The sequence below is a fragment of the Dreissena polymorpha genome, chromosome 10 (genome assembly GCF_020536995.1).
Source record: "Dreissena polymorpha isolate Duluth1 chromosome 10, UMN_Dpol_1.0, whole genome shotgun sequence".
In the NCBI taxonomy this organism is placed as follows: Eukaryota; Metazoa; Mollusca; class Bivalvia; order Myida; family Dreissenidae; genus Dreissena; species Dreissena polymorpha.
Genome location: NC_068364.1, coordinates 76,224,896 through 76,246,362, shown reverse-complemented (window position 1 = coordinate 76,246,362; position 21,467 = coordinate 76,224,896). Strand labels below are relative to the sequence as shown.

Sequence of the window (21,467 nt, the reverse complement as noted above, 5' to 3'; positions counted from 1 at the left end):
ATGGTAATTCATATCGAAGCAAACAATACGTTGAGATGGCATTTCATATCGTACCAAACACGACGTTTAGCTGGTTTATCACATCGAAGCAAACAATACGTTTAGATAGTAATTCACATCGAAGCAAACACTATGTCTATATAGTAATTTATATCGTAGCAAACAATACGTTTAGATGGAAAGTGCATATATCAGTAACATTTACGCACCTTAACAAGAGATTTCCAAATAGTTTCTATAAAATGTAAAAGACAGGAGACATTTTGTTACAGAGGTAATAACAACAATTTTCCACATGTTTGCGTTTTAAACTTTTATTTAATATAATTATTTACAACTTAACATTATTCGGAACAATCAACAGTCATTATAAAAGCAAAACATAAAAAACATTAGATAAAAATAACAAAATTTGCTTTTTGCGGGATTCGAGTATGGGACATCTCGTATAATAAGCAACGAGTTATATTCCTATCATAAAACTAAGTCCAAAATGTGGCACAATATCTTGTTTTGATTTTGACCACATTTTCGCAGTTTTACGGACATACTCGGGTACCATTCAAAGTTACGGAAATGTAAGCTTAAGGCAAAATAATACGAAGTTGATTACAGTTTTAAATATTGAAGTAAACTTTACAGTATCGTTATAAGCTATGCATTTATTTATTTAATTATGCCAATAAACATAGAGTTTGTGAAATTAAGTTCCATTCAGTTTTTAAGTGTTGTAATTTTTATGCACACAAATCACCTTTTTTTGGTAAGTAACACAACTGCTCATTAATGTACACAGTAGGCTAAGTTCTAGTGGCAAACTATACATGCCGAATAGATATATACAGTTATCAAATATACCTTATTCCACTCAATACCAAAATTCTGGTCTAAAGAAAGATGTTTAAAAAACGTATGAAATGTATATGCATAATGAAATAACACCTACAAAATGAAACTACTCAGCTAATCAGAGAAACAATAATGTTACAAAAGAACATACGCAAACAAAATAAGTGAAAACGAGACGGCTCAGTACATTGGAGGCGCCGCTAGTTATTGTTTTCCCTGCCTCCATGTCGTATTTCAGGGATGGGTGACTGGCGTACAGTCGGCGTCGGAACATGCACTGGACAGGCCGGTAGTCGTCAGTAATGTCGATGGGAACGCCGCCGTCGCTCTTGTCGTTTTCGAAGATGGTGGTGCGGAATTCCACCAGCTGGAAGACATGGTAAGAATCTAAATTCATCGAATCAAACGAATTGTGATTCAATTGAACTTAAAGACAATCAGAAGGTCATCTTAAAAGAGATTTGAAGTCGGAAAATAAGGTAAAAAGTTGACTTATGCACGACGTATATGCTGAAATAACTCTAACACTTATAATGCATATTTTATGTTGTATGCAATTGTTACATATCAGCACAACATCGAGCATTTTGTACATTAACCCATTTATGCCCAGTGAACTCTCCCATCCTTCTAAATTGGATCAATTTATTTCCAAAATTAGGGGTGTCAAGTATATTTATTTCTATGTTTAGAATATTTCATAAAGAAATTCATTTAAGCAAAGAGCGCAGACCCAGATGGGACGCCGCATTATGCGGCGTCTCATCTGGGTCTACGCTGTTTGCAATGTCCTTTTTTCAGGACGCTAGGCATAAATGGGTTAACATAAACAGCAGTCACGGTGCTCTTGAATGACCAATGTGTCCAGCAAAGTTTAAATTAAGATTTAGAAAAAATAAAATGTCGAGTATATATTCAGTGATTTTGATAGCTTGATATTGGAAGCAAACTTAATACACAGCAGTTAGGAGTGACAATTTAGTGCTTTCGAAATTAGTTAACACATACTCACAAATAAAGGTCTAAAATACATAAATATATCACAATATTTGAAATATGCATCGTTACAATGTTTACATACACTTAAAGTAATAGTTCGTATTTTATTAATTATGACAATAACATTACTAATCAAACAAATTCGTGCGAATTTGAAGCAATGTTTCAAGCTTAGGTTTCTACCTGTAATACAATTTATTTATTACGGACGGATATTAATTTGAAAAATAATATATTTGTTTATATCCAAATGATATATAAATATTATATCCGTACAAGGAATAAATTAATTAATTAATATATATGTATACATCCAAATACCCTTTATAAAAAAGGAGTCAAAAGATAATCCTTGGAAATGTTATGAAAGGTTTCGGTTCTTAAATTGCCATCTAGAAATTAAAAAAGAGGCATAATTTATTCTGCTAAAATTGGAAGCGTGCATACCTGCTCCTCTGCTATTTCAATGGTCTCATTAAAAATGGTCCACGTGACACTTTCATAGCAAGGGGGCGTGGTCAGACTACCCAAGTAGCGGAAGTAATGGGTAAGACGAGCAGGCATCAAGTCTATCAAGGGAATGGAGTTGATAGTGATATTTTCGTCTAAAATAAATTCAAAGGCATTTAGTTCAGTGTGATGTGTATACATGCAGACAACTTTTACAAAATTTCATGTCCAGTATATGAAGAAGGTGCATTATAAAACAACATATGGTAAAATACAACAAAAGATACGTGCACTTGCAATTACACATATTTATTCTGATTAAATTTACAAACCAACTTGATTTCTTTAAGAACAGATATCGAATCCGTCCGATTCAAAATGTTTCGTATGTTCTGTGTTTCGGAAATCGTTTTGTCATATGTAAAGCATGCTAGAATGATCATGTAAACTACACGTGGAGGCCTTATTATGTAAGCATCAAATTAGCTCCAAATAGTCAGTTGTTTTCGGTAAAATCATGATATGCATACACATGAAATGCTGTTAATTTTAAGCGCGTGCGTGTGACACCTACAGCCTATTCAAAGTAGTATTAGCCACATAACATAGTATTGTACTAGCCTGATAAGGATATCCCTTAGTGCATTGCGCATGTGTAAATAAAATTGCTTTGGCATTAAAATCCAAACGTCAATATGTAATTAAATACATGATTATTAAATGAGAAAAAGAGACATTGATGACATGGAAATGAAAACCACTGACAAAAGATTGAACAGTTGAACGAAAACTAGCGATACAATCGGACTTGAAATGTAAAATTTATTGCAAAAAGGCAATGGGATATAGATCAAATATACAATTCTTACGACTTTATGTGGGCAAATAACTAAAGAAAATACAAAGCATTAAATGTATACATGAGTCCACAATTAACTATGAAGCAAACAGGTAAAAAATATAACTTGAAAAGGAATATAAGGTGCTTCAGAAACCATTGTAAACCCAGTAAAAAATAAACTGGAAGAAATAGCAATACAATTAGCATTACATAACAGTGTTTTGTAAAGTAGTAAACGGTGTCTATCCTTAAAATGCTGCACATCGAAAATTGCTATAATGCAATAGGAAAGGTGTGTTAATACAATTGGAAAACTATATTTCATGGCTTTGGAATACACTTGGAGACTGTTCTAACGTACCACTTTTCAAACTTGAATATCTCAGTAATGAGTAAAGATTTTGCTTTCAAATTGCAGAATTGACTATATTGTGTGCATGATTACTTTAAAATCATTCATACGTGACAATGAAGCGCTTTTGCACGGGAGACGGAAAACTACAACGGGCGAGGCATGGTCAGGGGTGATAACCCCAAAAAAGGGTTAGGGTAAGGGTTAGGGGTCGGGTTAGGGTAAGGGTTGGGTTTAGGCTTACCCAAACCCTAACCCGACCCCTAACACTAACCCAAACCCTAACCCTAACCCTCTTACCCCCCCCCCCTCGCGCAATACCATACCATGCCTCGCCCGTTGTAGTTTTCCGTCTCCCCGTTTGAACATGGGGTAGGTGTGGTTTCATCTTTTTGCACGTGAAAATGGTGAAACGTGATATGATTCTAATTTTATTTCAATTTCTTCATTTTAGGTGGGTTGATACACAGCGCAATCGGAATTTTGCAGGCTACCTTCCCCACTTGCTGAAGCATTCGATCGTCACGGATGAATGATTTTATCGTTTGCTTGCACATACTGTAGTCAAATGATCACATGTACACTTTTAAATCAAAATATTTACTCATAACTGAGATAATAAGTTTGCTGCGTTCGAAAAATCGTACAATGCGATAGAATTCTACCAATTTATTTTCAATTTCATCATTCTCGGTAAGGGTTTTACACTAGGAAAACATAACATTAACTAGAAAAACAATATGGCTCGTATGATATTCATGAGCGCAATGTTGAAAGTCAGTGATATTTTTAATTTGTAATGTTTGATATTTTAATGTTAATCAATTTCCATTAATTTTTAATGATGTATTTGATATGTGTTGAACTAGTCTGAGTCCAAATTTCAACAAAATCCGTTCTGCGTTAGAAAAATCTCCAAGTGTAGTTACAAATTTATCAGAAGTTTACATATATATTTAGTGTTTTTCCTTAATAATAGAACACATGTACTAAGTTTTTCGTTTCACTTCAGAAAACACACAATATTTACTTGCATAGTTTGTGTACTCTTCGTGGAAAAAAATATTGCATACTCTAGCGTAATTGCATGATATCTGATCCCATAATTGCGGTAACCAACAGTTTTGCTGCAATGATGTGCATCACTATTGCAGTTACGTTGTGTGAGATGTGCCAATTGCAAGCGGTATACATCATTAACCCATTTATGCATAGCGTCTAGAAAAAGGCCTTGGCAAACAGCGTAGACCCAGATGAGACGCCGCATAATGCAGCGTCTCATCAGGATCTGCGCTGTTTGCTTAAAGGAATTTCTGTAAGAAATATTCTAAATATAGAAATAAAAATACTAGACATCCCTAACTGTGGAGATGAAATGGTCCAATTTAGAAGGATGGGAGAGTCCACTAGGCATAAATGGGTTAAAGAAACCATCATGCTTACTTTTGTACTGTATCTCGACAAAGTGGTCGATAATTTCTTGAAAATGTTTGTTAAATCGCCCAATCTGAAAATATCAAAGTTAGAATGTGTTCATTAAACAATCTTTTTACATTGTTGGAGCAGAACCTTAAATAAGTTTCAATAACACAGTCAGAGGACACTACTGCAATAAGACACAATTGGTGATGTTTACGTGTACGCAAAAACTGCATCCACACACACAAACAAATAAAATCTTTAATTTTAATGTTTTATGTATTTAACATTCTTGCTTGAATCTTTTTTTGTGATGTATTGTCGATTTATTTGTAACAGAACGCGCAACCAACCAGTGTCTACAAACTCCCCTTAGCACCTTTAATACAAAGTCATGGTTTTGATCCGTCAGCTATTACACGTCATTACCTCAAAGAAGAAGCCGAGCACTGCCAAGCCGTCCGACTTGTCAACGGAGGAGGAGAAATTTTCGTACCTCTTGTTATAGTGAACGATGTGCATCTAAAAGATGGATATTTTTAATTACTGGTGTATTAAAGGGATCTTTTCACGGTTTGGTAAATTGACAAAATTGAAAAAAGTTGTTTCAGATTCGCAAATTTTCGTTTTAGTTATGATATTTGTGAGGAAACAGTATTACTGAACATTTACCATAGTCCAATATAGCCATTATATGTATCTTTTGACGATTTGAAAACCTAAAAATTATAAAGCGTTGCAACGCGAAACGATTGAATAATTTGGAGAGTTCTGTTGTTGTCGTTTAAATTTACGAAACAACGAAGATTGCTTATATAAGGTATAAAATACTTAGTCTGTATATACTCGGCGGAATAGCCGAGAGGGCGAATGCGTTTTTACTTCAGACTCCAGGACTCCGGGGGTCACTGGTTCAAGCCCTGGTACCGGCTACTTTTTTGTCCTTTTTTTAATTGTATTCTTGATTTTTTACTGGAGCTTTTAAGATCCTATGTTTACATTTATCAATATAAAGAATTTAATGAAAAACTTCAAAATATGCCAAAATCTGTGAAAAGGCCCCTTTAAAACAAAACAAAAAGTTTGTGTCCAATAGCCGGACCGAATCTATTTTTATGCTAACCCTAAACGTTAAAGTGAGTATCACATTTTGAGTGTACGATATTTTGTTTCTATCGAAACTACTTGAACAATGCAAGATTATGTTAGAAAATTACGTTGATGATCTATGTCATAAAACACCTTTAAATATTTAGGTGATAAATAGATTGGAGAAAAAACAAGATAACGGACAAAAAATAGTAATTTCAATAAATTTCGGATTTTACTTCTTTACAATCTGAGTAAAAAGGGCTCACTATCTATATAATTACGGGAAAAGCAATATCTTTATAAATACGTCTAAAAATATCTTAATAAATACGAGAAAACAATATCTTTATAAATACGAAAAAACAACATCTTTATAAATACGGGAAAAACAATATCTATATAAATACAGAAAAACTATATCTATATTAATACGGGGAAAAAGTGTTAATTAGCCCACCTCCATGGGAAAGTGTTTTCCATTAAGAGAGTGCTCTGATCCCCGCTCTTCGGTGGCTCCCCAGTGGAAGTGGAACTGCTCGGCGACGTACGTGTCCCTAAGGCCGCCACTGGAAATCTCCATCGTCTTGTCGTTCAGGCCCACCTGCACTGGAATGGGAAACACGAACAACATTCATTGGCCACCTAAGGATCGTCCGATGTGAGTGATTAATATGACTTGTTGAAACCATTGTTCTATTGACCAATTATTGCATTTTCTGATTTTATATGAGTCGTGTTCTGAGAAACTTGGCATTATGCATGTGTGGAAAGTGTCGTTCCAGATAAGCCTGTGTAGACGGGACAGGCTAATCAGGGACGACACTTTCCGCCTAAATTGGATTTTTGCTAAGAAGAGACTTTAAACGAAAAATGCCATAAAATGCCATAAAATCGGAAAGTGTCGTCCCTGATTAGCCTGTGCGGATTGCACAGGCTTATATGGGACGACACTTTACGCACATGCATTATGCCCAGTTTTCTCAGAGCGCGACTCATATAGTATCCATTGTATTGAATAAATTATATTTGTGCAAAATAGCAAATGGTGCATGGTGAATTTCTTTAAATTTTTGGTAAGACGAATATTGCGTGGCTCAAATAAATATTGTGCAATTCTTAATCTGACGTTACAGCGAACAACAGACGTGGTCTTTTAGTAGAGGTAATCATCAGTTGGCTTTGCAGCAATATTTCAAAATGGCAGATATTAAATGAAATTAAAGAACGCTTCAATTATAATGAGTGCGTGACTAAGAGGCTTTTGCGTATTCGGTCGTTTCGTCGACTAATCGATTGGTATTGTTTAAAGCCATTCGTTTCGTCGAACAATTATTTATCCATTATATCATCTTATCATTATTTCACTTAATTATTTTTTTATTATGGCTTCATCTGACTACCCATTCACCGATGTAATCATCAACTCTTCCTTTTAATTCCTTCATAATTAGCGCCGTTTCAAATCATTCGCGCAGTATACATGTATTGAACGCCTGAAATAGGAACATTTAACATTGTTCAAGCAGCGGTATCGACTACAAACACTGGTTTTTCATTAACGTATAGTATTCCTTAAACTTCCACTGAACCGATCTTTATTTCATGCTTTCCGGTGGTTTATAGAGAAATATCAGTGAATTATAACTGATAATTTCACTGTTTCAAACAGTGAAAATTATCGATAATGTTCACGTTTACTGTGAAAGACGTCATTTTTTTACAAAATAACGCCATTATCCCAGCGAAATTCTTAAGTTAAACTCTTAAACAATGTATATAAACTGTGAAAAAAACGCATAAATTTAAAAAAAAAAAAAAATTTGTTGGCTTCGGTGGAATATCGATTTTAATTCAATCGTGACCATAGAAAAAAATGTTTTCACTCGTGGCTGCGTAAACATATTATTTTCTATGATCACCCGTGAATTAAAGTCGATAATCCACCGAATCCAACAAATACTCTCTATGTAATCAATCGATCGGAACACGTATTATAATAAAACACTCACCGGTATGTCCGTTGTTTTCAAGGGTATAGAAGAGTTTGGGGGCGCGGTCATATCCGGAGAAGATGATAGGGGACAGGTAGGTCTCGTCAACGACCACATCTCGGGTCTGCAGGTCGATAGGGGACTGACGTATGCCGCCGCAGTTCGGGTAGTCTAAGTGCCAATGATCCGGGCCTGCGGAGATTCGAACAGCATAAATATTGAACGGTTGTCGGTTTGTTTTTCATCAAACACCATTTCCGAGTTTATTTAAACTTCAACAGATATTTAGGATTACAATAGTTTAACTGTAAGTGAATATAACCACACACATAATTTTAATAAAACAGAATCAAGCACACAGTCGTGCAAATAAACCAAAATGAACACAAATCACACGGGTATTGGGTGTTAAAACAAGCATAACTCTCTCCCTAATATGGTTTAGTATAAGAACCATTCCAATTGTGTTTTAATATAAGGTTATTTAACAACGTCGAGAACAATACGGTGATATTAAAGGCGACTTGACTGCTGAGATTTCAGCAAAAGATTTCAGCCAAAAGAAAGAAAGAGTTAAACATGAGTATATCAGCGATATTGGTTTAAAAATATATCACAGTTTTGTTCACAACGTTATCAAATAATCTTTTGATTATATACATAATAAAGGGTTTAAGTCTCTTACACTATTCACGTTTACTATTCATTACAACGTTAATTCTACGAACGAGTTTTTCCGTCATTTGAGTCGTGTATTGAGAAAACTGGGCGTAATGCATGTGCGTAAAATGTCGTCCCAGATTAGCCTGTGCAGACCGCACATGCTAATCAGGGACGAAACTTTCCGCTTTTATGACATTTTTCGTTTTAATGAAGTCTCTTCTTAGCAAAAATCCAATTTAGGCGGAACGTGTCGTCCCTGATTAGCCTATGCGTACTGCACAGGCTGATCTGGGACGACACTTTACGCAAATGAATTATGCCGAGTTTTTCCATCATTTTATGACGATGTGTAATATTCGTTGGACACATAATGTTTCTCGGGACATACGCCCGCACAACATATTTATAGAAAATACTAGGTCGGTGCCGAATAAAAAAAAGTTTATTTTGCGAGGCTTAGAAAATCTTAACCACGAGCCTTGGCGAGTGGTTCAGATTTTCGTGCCGAGCAAAATGAACTTTGCTTTATTCGGCACCGACCTAGTATTCGATTTATCCCATCAATTGTCTTAGTCGTAAATTATTTTCTTTAAAAATAGAATAGGGAAATTGAACTAGAGCAAAGTACCCTAATTTCGACAGTTTAAGATTAAAATTGCATCCTTTGCTTTTTAACTGTATACTGTCAGGTAAGGATGCTTTATACGTATCGTACTTACTGACAATGTTAACGAACTATGAGATCGTTATTTCGACATGGTGCCCTTTATTTTGACACCTCTAGTTTGTTTAAAACAAATAATGTAAACGAAACTAATATTCTTTCAATGGAACAGGAAATTACCACAACATTTAAAAATTCTAATTAATATTATTCTTTGGGCTTGCGCTAAGTGGCGTACGGCCGTATATTATGCCCGATAATAATTGTTTCCATACGCCGATAACAAAACCCCATGATGTCCACTGTACTTCCTAAAAATGGTCATACGCCAAAAATAGCAACCCGTGACGTAATCTGTCGATTAAAATGCTTCAGTCAACACTGCTTCCTAAAGACTCAATGAGTTTTGCACACGTCTCGATCAGTCTAACTCCGCCTCCATTTCAATCCGATTGGCGTTAACATGTTCGGTTCACGGTGCGGACCGCGTTTAATTGGAATAAGTGCTTGTTTATTGTCACGATGTTTTTATAACAATAACGTGTGAATGTCGGCAAAGAAGTTGAGACCCCGTCTTCGACCCTGCTTGGCTAACAGTTGTTAATTGTTGTAACAGTTAGTAGGGCAGCACCATTGTTTCAATAAAGAACATTGCAACCCGTTTATAACTTGTCAAAACATTTTGTTGGCAAACACAGATATGAATTTGACAAAAATATTGAACTTGTATTACCAAGCATTCGTTTTCAGAATGTCGCAACGTACGCTTGCCGGTTTTTGCATTCCACTTTCGACGAAACGGAAATTAGAAATTGATGAAAAGGAACCTAAAAAATCAGAAACCAAACAAACAATTTAAGCAAATGAAACACCGAAGTCGCGTGTTTTTCAGACGACTTGGTTAAACCAGTTTGACTTGTTGGAGTTTGATGAAAAGAACAAACGCATATTTTGCTAAATCTGCTGTGCAACAGGGTTGCAAAATTCATATACCAAGGATGGAGCTGGTATTAGTTGCAATTATCCTACTTCCGGCTATTTAGTCGCTACGTATGTACTCGTTAAAGCTAAGCGCATTCAAGAAAAACTAGAGCTGGTATGTTCATGTTATATTAAATTACCCAGTAATGATGTTGATCTATATAAAACGTGCGAGTTGACTTAGGTACGAGCTGACCGGCCCCCATATATCTATATATAATGAAAAGATTACATAAGGCAATGCGTAATAGTTATTTAGTTATATTTTTCGCTATGTCGAATTACGGTTCAAACGATTTTTTGTTATCCTAACTTCGACACCCCTGCATTTGCCGTCAAAAAGCCCACAGCTTAGTAGAACTGTTTAACAATATGATCTTCCATGTTTGTTTTTCCGTTCTCAATACAAATTATAACGTATTCCCACAAGAAAACGAAAAGAGACTTAACGCTCGTTGCTGCGTGTCTTACAGCTTTGTATAAGGGTCGCATTCGCGTAAAAACACAAAACAATCTGTGTTATTTAACCTTGGTTTACGGAAAAAACAAACGCAAATTTTTATGAGTGACATATTTTGATGATGTCAGAAATATATGACGTCATCAAATATGAACTCAAATTGACTAGAACGCACCGCACTAGGCTGAATTAGATAAAAAATGTCAAAGCATGTCGAAATAACGGACATGTCGAAATTAGGAGACTTTGCTCTACACGGAAAATCCCAAAGTTATTTTAAGCAAACTTTGTTTCATTATTTTAATAATGCCGAGCCTAATACATTACAAAAAGATCAGTAACTAACCTGTTTTTCTGTTTATCATACATCTACGTCCCCGATTTTTAAGAAATAATGGGGAAAAAACACTAAACAACTGCAGCTTTAGCGTGAAAGAACATGCATTGTGTCGTATGACGTGTTAATAATGACGTCACGAGTACGCGCACGTAATATTTGTAAATAATGTTTTTTTTTGCTTTTTGAGTTGCATCGTGTGTTAATACTATATTACATCTTGGTATCAAATTGTTTGTTTTGTTGAATCTGATTCGATTTTACTAAAAATGATTACTTTATAGTGATTCCGAGTAATATGACCATTCTCCGCCGCGCGTGACAGCTATATTTCAGCACTGCCGAACTAGAGGAAAATTTATTCCACAATGATTATTTCGACGATGCACGTCTGATGATGGGATAAAAGAAGCTAGTTCTTCTATCCGTGCGTGGGATAAATTATTTAATCACGTTTTTGAAGATTTGCAATATTTCCAGTTTGAACATCATGTAGTTCATATCGATTTCCGTGAAGGATGCGTTTGCATGTGAATCGAAAATGATCGGAAATGATCGGAAATAATCGTTTAGAAGTTCAAGTGGTTCGTTTGACGACAGCTGTCAGGTATTAAATATTCTAACAAGGCACGTGCCAAATTTCATATTAACAAAGAAGAAAATCGTCTGTGGATTATTCTGCAATAATTATGGGCGGGGCTTATACACTGAAAGCACGAGCTGTACCATAACACATACATTTTTCCACAAGCGTAATAATCCGGTATTTTATTTATGAAAGTCGGAGATCTGATCGACAGAACAGCCAAAATTTATTTTATTGGCGGAACTTCACATAAAATAGTAAACAAGAAAAAGATACATTTTATAAGTCTTTAGTAAAAACCGTGTTTGAATCGAAATAATTCGTGTACGTTATAGTATGTTGTCGAATAACCCACGGCCGGAAGTGTAGATGCGTAGGGATTTAATCACGAGTGCGAAGCACGACGTACACGAAATATTTCTTTAAATAACCCATATGCGCACGTGCTCACCCTTTATAATGTAATTGGATGGCTCAAAGAGCAAAGACAAAAAGAAGACGCAACGACAAAACACACGGTGAACATATGCAGCTATCATTGGAAACATTCTAGAAACAAAGATCTGGTTTAATAGAAGACTGTTGCTATCTGTAAAACATTCACACATGCAACATACATGAAGAAATACAGACTGTTCCAATGTAAAAATATATAATGAAGATATGAGGGAAGGTGTTAGATAAGGTAATACTGTCATTTCAGACTCGATTACATCGCTTGCTATGTATTGAGGAATTATAACAAAGTTGCTATGAGGTCTTGTCATGATGGACATAAATAACAACAGCGGCAAAATTTTACATACACAATAACAAAAGTGTGATACAAATAAAAACTAGCCGTCGTGTAAGGCGGGTTTGTAGTTAACACATTGTTTTATATATAACAACTTTTTTTTTCAAATGAAACTTTTCTAACGATGAAGCTACTTGTTTAGCTACCATTCAAATATGTGTACTTACCAAGTGAATCTTTGTACGTCCATACATTTCCTGCAAAACAGCAAAATATATGTGAGTCGCGTTCTGAGAAAACTGGGCTTAATGCATGTGCGTAAAGTGTCGTCCCAGATGAGCCTGTGCGGACGACTCTTTCCGCCGAAACTTGAACTTTCGGTAATTTTCCAAATATGATTCTTCGTTATGACTTAATACTATAATTTCGCTGTCGCTTTCATTCAAAATATGACTTTTTTCATGCATCATACAGTATTGTCGTGGTAAAAAATATATACGGCGCCAATGTAAGTAATTAAGTACTGAAAATTTTTAAACATATAATATTGACTTAAGCTATTATGCATCTTCGAAAAATGTATCGTATCGTAAAGGTGTATTCCGATGTTTATTGAAACGGTCCCAATTATACTGTTAAATATTGCACATACATTTAACAGTCCAAAAACTGGTTCTCCAAGTTGCGGTACTTGGACTTTTAAATGTTTGTGCATTATTTTACAGTATAATTTTTATCTTTCATGGGATCAATAAAATCTTACATTGCATAAATAAGATCATTAACAATCATTAGGTTTTTGGACTGTTCCATGTATGTTATTTTTTTTTTTGTATGTGCTGCGTTCTGCCAATTGGAAATCGGATCACACTTGAATATGTGTTAATGTATCTCATATTTTAAAGGGGATATTATTTGGGTAGCAAACACCTTTATTCAGAGTTCTGTAGAGTTCTGCAATCACTCTATTTCATTTTATATTATAGGTATATGTGAACTATGGCATTACATAAACCCATTTATGCCTAGTGGACTTTCCCATCCTTCTAAATTGGATCAATTTATTTCCAAAATTAGGGATGTCTAGTATATTTATTTCTATATTTAGAATATTTCTTACAGAAATTTCTTTAAGAAAACAGCGCAGACCCTGATGAGACGCCGCATCATGTTTGTCAAGTCCTTTTTTCTAGACGCTAGGCATAAATCGGTTAAGCCATATCCGAATATTGAGATACTTTATGTATGTGCACATTTCGAGCACAATATAAACTGTACGGTTATACTCGCTTTAAATGTCTTATGTATTACACAAGTGTAAAATACATCTTGAGTCATAATTATCAGAAACCAACCATTCAAACATATGGCCTCTTGTATGTGCTATCAAAGGGAATTTTACACTCTAGTCGTCAATATAGGATCGCTTATTACCTTTTGTCTGATTTATTTAATATGAAATATATTCGTCGAGTTAAACGCGCGTATGAAAAGAGGTAGTTTCTCCCAATTTCAATTTTAATTTATGTAGCTCTGATATATTTTAAGAAATGAGCTAAAAAATTTGCAGATATTTTCGCTAAACCGATTTTATTTTCTCATTGAAAATCATGAACTAGTGCGTATCTATAATGGTCAGTGACCGTGTTAACACATGTGTAACGCTCTACATGGGTGAAAGCAAACCACATAAGTGAAATACAAAATATTTTTCACAGAAAACGGTATAGTGAATATATGTAGCAGGGTTCGGTATAAGGACAACTTATACTGCCTTGCTATATGAGCTAGCTTTTATAGCGACGCGATAGAGTGTCTGTCTGATTTGGAACAGGGAGGTCCCGGGTTCGATCCCCAGTATGGTCGGGGATTTTTCTGGCTGAGTTACATTTGCGCCCACAATGGAAAAACCCTACATGTGTGTCAGACGTCCCTCTTATGTCGTGAAATGGGAATATTCGTGAAAGAATTTCTCAGTTGGAGGGTGTGTGTGTAGCAGGGCTCGGTATAAGGAGAACGTATACGCATGCAGGATCACGTGACTTTTTGGGGTTCCACCTTTTAACTTTGACGGTAAGTGGTGCTTTATTTCAAATAACTTAAAAAAAATTCTGAAGAATTTCAACTAGTGCATACAAGACAGATTTTTATATGGTTTATGGCAATGTAAAACACCTCAGTATTTCTTTATATAACAAGATAAGTATTGATGCAAAGCATCAAAGGGCGTCGGGAATTTCAGTGTAAAAGGCACTCAATTAAGTTACATGGAACGATTGTTTTTCTACTGTAAATATTAATTTATTGGCCGATTATTTTTAACAAAATAGAAAAAAGATACTGGTTTAACCATTATCTATGATTTTGTGTTATAACCCCCAAATAACCATTATCTATGATGTTGTGTTATAACCCCCAAATAACCATTATCTATGATTTTGAGTTGTAACCCCCACATATTTCATAGTTCATTTTATTTACATTGGTTTCCTTTTTTACTGGCATCCGTGTGCAGTTTTCATTAATGGAACAGAACTATGTAGGTTTTAAAAAATCTGTTTCATCTTGTAAGCGTAATTTCATATTTTCTCAACTTCAAGGGGAGATGATTCTGAACTTATTCTTATGTTGCTCGTTTACGATTGAGAACTCATTGATATGAAAACACTGTAAAAGTTTTAATGTATTTACGACCCCCCCCCCCCCCACCCTCTCACACATATATTTCATAATAAAAACAAAAAATGGGTACAATAAAACAGCATATTTATTTAAACTAAAATGTCTAATGTGTACATCAAACAAAAAAGTTAACATAGAACACATATAAAACAATTTGATTCTACTGGGGTTCGAACCTTGGGCCTCTCACATGTGAAGCGAGCGTGTAACCACTACACTACGGAACAGCTTGAATTCACCTTCTAACTAAGATATTAATAAGCTATTACTAGTCGGTTTAAATGTAAACCCGGAAGTTTAAACACTGGATAGTGAGCGGGGTTAAAGGTCCATACCAAAGGGTCCATACCACTGGCAAGATACGGGTCAGGCCTGCGGTTCTTAAAAAAACCTGTAGGCGAACTTGATAGTAATGAGACTGGGGTGCTGTGATGGTGCTCCTCATTGATAAGCGGCTGCTTCCTTTATCAAGACTCATTATTACAATTAATAATACGTGTCGCGCTTCGCGCTCTATAGCGCCTTTTTTAGTAACTACATGTAGGTACTTTTTTAGTAACTACATGTAGGTGGTTGCTAGGATAGTGGAACAAAGAAGTTTAGTTTTTATACAAAACCAGAAACTTTCACCGGTTCGCGTATTTGCCCAGTCCCTGTGATCTTTTATTATTGCCCAGTCCCTGTGATCAGTTATTAATTAAAAGAATTAGCTTTGCATTATTGGCAAAAAATGTTGTAGTAAATGTAATAGGCACAAATGCAGTACTTATTTACACTAATTTACACAAAAAATCACTCCTATGCAAGATATTCTGACAACAAAAATATATACATTGATCCGTAAAATAACTTCTCCCATAAGCGAAAATAAAACGTATTACATACTAGTCGCCGCTATCAGTGCGACGCCAATAAGCATGTGTTCGTGTTAAAAATTCCACTTTACTGCATTCATTTAACACGGTTATAAGACAGGCAACGTGGAATTTTGTCAACGATTTCAGACGTTTTCAATAATTTATTCTTATAACTTAAAATTGCACAAACTGCAAGAAAACCGTTGTTTTTTTGCACTATAGATTTTTGCACACGGATTTCAATAACTTGATTACATTCTGTCCAGTCCGTGTATAAACCCCTGAACACCCCGTTGATTCTGTACCTTGTACACATTGCCGTATGAGCTTATTTTTATAGCGACTCTAGAGTGTCTGTCTAATTTGGAATCAGAAGGTCCCGGGATCGATCCCCAGTATGGTCGGGGATTTTTCTTGCTGGGTTGCTATACATGAAGAATGAAAAAAAACACATTTGCAATCATTTGCACCTAAAATTATAATAATGCGTGTATATAAACAGGAAGTACGTTTTATATTCGATTTAACGTTGATGAATTTGTATTACTCTGATAGTGCCCTTGCAAAAGCAGGCTAGACATGTTGATCTAGTCTACTGCACATGGGTTTAAAATCTTTTGCGAGTTAGAAGGATAGACACGAGTAAACACTTATATTATTCTGATAAAGGTGAAGGAATTCATAAAAAATAACATCCTTTTTTAATACATTTGCGTTATCAGCAATTTCTTTTACGACAATAGAATAAGTGCAATTTGAGACAAATGTGTTGAGATAAACACATCCTCCCGTTTTTAGGAAATTAATGTTCATGTAGGTGTCTGTATGAAGTTTCATTTATAGTTGGCAGTTTGTCGACATATCTAGATTTATCTTATAGAGGAAAAAAAAGATATATATCTCGTCTTAGAGTTGCATTTGTGCGCACGTGAAGACTTGTGCGTGTGAATGTGCAGATTTACATCTGCATACGTAATTAGTGTTGCTTGCGCACGTGAACAAAACAGTAATGTGAATGTCACGGTATAACAGTGCGTAAATATTGTTTGGACTTCAACTTTAACAGATTGACCTTATGAACACTTCTCACGTTAAGATAATATTTCGATTTAAGTACATGAAGCCTTTGGGACAATAGACTCAAATCTAATGTTTCTCAACATAATTGATTATACGTTTATTTATCGGAAAAGCATTAATGCAAAAGGTAGCGCCCGAAGTAGATCAAATACAATTTAAATAAGTGCGCAAGGGATGCAACTAGAAAAATAAAAACAATAATATATCGTCAGAAAAAAAAAATAATTTCTAGATATTCAAAAGAATGATACTCTTCTAACCAGATCTATATGAAACAAAACAAGATGTTATAAAAGCTAACGGTATGTCAAGGTAAGTAAATTGAAGTTACAATGGACCAACCTGCGCTGGAGAACACCACGGTCAGTTGCAATGCGATGATGCACAAAAGACACAATATGGTCATGTTTGACGCAACAAGACGCAGTCCCCTAGTAACGCATCAATCTGAGGGGCTTTCTGACAGTCTATTGTATCGTTAAAGGATATATTTAAATCCCACTCGATGGTATTACAGACATATATCAATATGAAACTGTATTGCTTTTTTGTTCACTTAAATACATCTAAATTATATCTAAAAAATATTAATATAACTTGTAATTTAAATCACACAAGTTAAGTATAGTCCACCTGTCGAAGTATTTTTGACTGAAATACAAAATCGGCCGCTCCAGATTACAATTTTGTCCTGCTTTACATTTCGGCTGACATATACTTGTCACTATTATCATGTCCATGCACCATGTGCATGTCGCATAAGGGCCGAGATATGTTAAGTGTACTCGGCCGATCGTCTTTGTGATATAACACTGGGTTGCCTCAAGGCTGTATATACTCTCCGCTGTTTTTAAAACGTCAATAAATTGTAGGTTAATTATCAGAAAATTTTTAATTGAATGATGCGTAGCGCATTTTTCATTTATGGACTATGTTAATGTATTTCGAACGATCATTTAATAAGTCTGTTCCACGTGATAACAGATTTGTGCTTCCATACTTCCTCAACTCACAGATTTCCCATCAAACCACGGACTCTTTCAACGGCACATGATATAAACCAATTATTTAACACATGTGAACATTGACCAGTGTAAATTGCACTTTCTAGCCACATGGCGTATTGCCGGTTAGTTTCTGAACATGGTTAACGTCATTATGAATGATTTTCGAAATCGGAAGAGAGTTCAATCAATAGAATCGTTAACAAATTGTGCCTTTCAACGGCACATGATATAAACCAATTATTTTGACACACGAGAACATTGGTGTAAATTGCATTTTCTATCCACATGGCGTATTGCCGGTAAGTTTCTTTAACATGGTTAATGTCATTATGAATGATTCCCGGAATCGGAATTGAGTTCAATGAATAGCATCGTTAACAAACTGTTGTGTTAACGCGAAATATATGTATATTTCTGTAGCGGATTCTCTTAAACGTACTCAAGAAGATCAAAGGTAATTACTATAAAGATAGTAATATGTTTTGTTGAAAGAACACCGTAACAACGAAAGACGCTAAGTATCAGCTGGCGTTTCTTCATAATTAAAGCGCCGGGATATAATAAAGCTAATTAAATAGGGAAATATATCATTCCGGAACTCAACTAATCCCACGATACACACAGCCTGAAGTGATAAGCACTTTACAGACTGCGCATGCAAATCTGGGGACCGTTTCAATAAATATCGTAATACACATTAACGAAACGATACATTTTTCCAAGATGCATAATTTCTAAAGTCCATATCATATGTGTATACATTTTCAGTACTTAATTACTTACATTGGCATGGAAAGGTCGCCGTGGTGTAATGGATATGGTGTCCGCCTAGCGACCGGGAGGTTACGGGTTCGATCCTCATCGTGGGAGCGTTCTTTAGATCTCCCCCAAAGACACCAAGTACTGGTTCTAGGCCCAGGAAACGGACTCGAGAGCATTTAGCCTTAGGCTTTCGATGCAATCGAGCTAAAATAAATAGGTTTAAACTAAACATTGGCATCTCTAGAGCCGTATATATTTGACGAGCATAGCGAGCTAGCTCGTCTACTTATTAAGATTACAAAATTCTCTCGTAAGTTAATATTGTAGTACGATCATTTATGAAACGGCCCCCCTGGGACGATAATTTACGTATGCCTTGAGCCCGGCTTTCTCAAAGCGCGGCTCATATTTTTTAACTTACAATAACGGGGAGGGGGGGTCATATATCAAACTCCTTTCAATAGTATACCAACTTGTGGTCAGTACAACTTTATATAGAGGAAAAAACGCTGATGTGCTATGTAGTTGTTATTAATGTGTTTTAATATGCTTTAAACGTGTATTTACGTGCTTAACTTGCTTTAATATCTTAAATTTATGATATGTATGCTATGCTTGTTTTAAGTATTTAAATGCGTGTAATATATGCGTTAATATTGAACAATGCAAGATAACTTTGATGTAGTTTTAGGTATCTTACCCTTTGTAACATGCGCAATTGTATGCTCTTAATTAACAATTGTACTTAATTTGTGTTTTATGTGCGTTAACTATGTCTTTGAATTTAGATGCTTATATAATATGCTTAATCTTTCTTTTATCTCATTATTCTTGTTATACTAAATACATCTGTTTGTTGGGAAATAGCCCGTGAGCTCATGTTTACTGTTATTAATATCCAACGTAAAATAAAGATTCATGTATCTTGTATCTTGTACAATTTATTAAACAAACCTTGTACAAAAGTCCCGCTCGCACACATGACTTTGTTTTAATTATTAACGCATACATGCTACATTGAAATACCTTTTTCATTTTCCTTATGATTACTTAAACGTATTAAAAGAGTATGTTACGATATATAATTGATTTGTTTAAAATTGGCTGATGTACTTTACTTAAAAGAAAAGTAACTATACTGGTACTGATTAGCTTGGTGAATATCGCAGCTATCACATTTTAAGGCGCTTCTTGATGCACGAATTTCATGGCATATGATTTTTAAGTTTGGCTAATACTAATGTGTTGTTTTTCTAGTATTGACAGGCACAGGTCACGAGAATTACAAGATTGAAAAAAATAATTGAAGTCTCGTTATAAAATTCTGTAAAATAAGTCCTTAGTTTCAATTCATTCAGTTAAATATGTATCGTTAATTGATATTCTATCGTTTTACTGTTGTCTTCCTCATATAATACTTATTTTTAAAGTTTTTATTTAAATTATTAGATTCTTTTCGTCTTTTTCTGTGTGATATTGACGTTTTTGTATCTGGAGACGACGGTTCGAGGGGGACGAGGATGCGATTGGGTCGGGGTTTGCGGTTTTGACTTATAAAAAAACGCTTTCTAACTTTATATCATTATTTTATTTTAGTTTATTTTTTTATTTTACGACTGAGTGATACAGGCATTTTAAGTGCCGTTTTTGTACAAATGCTGTTTGGTTTTCAAACATTTAGTTCAGGAGAACTTTAGATAGATAATTTAACATAAAAGCTTGTTTGAAGTAATGATAACACAAGTTTCAAATACACATTTGCAATGTCATCATTTTTTACGTCTTATTCTGCGATCTCATAAGTCATTTTGTACAAGGCGACTCACGATAAGAACACTTTTCATATCAACCTTTGCGTAGCGTATGATAACATGGTCGAGCAGACATTCAAAATAAATATCCATATTTAAAATGAGATAAACATTTATGCAGAGGTGCGTGTTTTCTTTTTACGAAATTTACAGTTTCCGTGTACAGAAACCCGATATGATGTGAAAAGTTGGACGTGCTTGGAAAAGTTTCCGAAAATTTTTGCTGACTTTCGGTAGGTTAAGTTAATCCAGTTATATAAGTGTTTAAAGGCATTTTTTAATTAAAATATCTTTTGGTTTATGCAAAGGAGGTATTATCATGTATGTCAGAAAAATCCTGAATATTATAATTCAGTATTTATTGAAAAATGGCTATTTGAAATCGACGATGCCTGGATTTCCCCGTTTTTAGCACTTTATTTACAAATGTCGTTAAAGGTATGCCAGTGAAAAAGTTTTTGCACCGCAAATGATATCAACCAATGTCCCCGAGTAACATACCCGCCAGGGTTTCTTAAAGAAAGTTCGTACTGGTAGGAGAAATTCGACTTTACACTTCAACATGTTGATGAAAAATGATATGACCCCGGTTCAGTGGCAAAAGATGTCAAGATATGACAGGAGTGCAGTTCATTTAGAAACTTTTTAAAGCTCACTACTACAGCTGATTTATGCGAAGGTATGAATTTAAATTGCGTGCCATTCAAGAATTACACATCATTCATCATCATCATTTATCATCATCCTCATATCATATCATCATTCATCATCATGCATATCATCATCATCATAGCAAGGCAGCAGCACATGCAGCAGCAGCAGCAGCAGCAGCGCAGCAAGGCAGCAGC

The 21,467-nt window shown here is 35.0% G+C and overlaps 1 protein-coding gene across 1 annotated transcript; it reads right to left on the bottom strand.

Annotated features, from left to right (window-relative positions):
* Positions 1-298: 298 nt before the first annotated feature.
* On the bottom strand, positions 299-17,828 carry LOC127847887 (carbonic anhydrase 2-like). Its single transcript, XM_052380108.1, has 8 exons — positions 17,382-17,828; positions 12,648-12,677; positions 8,012-8,185; positions 6,460-6,608; positions 5,340-5,432; positions 4,935-4,998; positions 2,296-2,453; positions 299-1,216 (listed from the first exon to the last, which is right to left on the bottom strand). Exons 1-8 carry the CDS (start codon positions 17,443-17,445, stop codon positions 968-970), a joined length of 981 nt encoding a protein of 326 aa, XP_052236068.1. The 5' UTR covers positions 17,446-17,828; the 3' UTR covers positions 299-967.
* Positions 17,829-21,467: the final 3,639 nt, after the last annotated feature.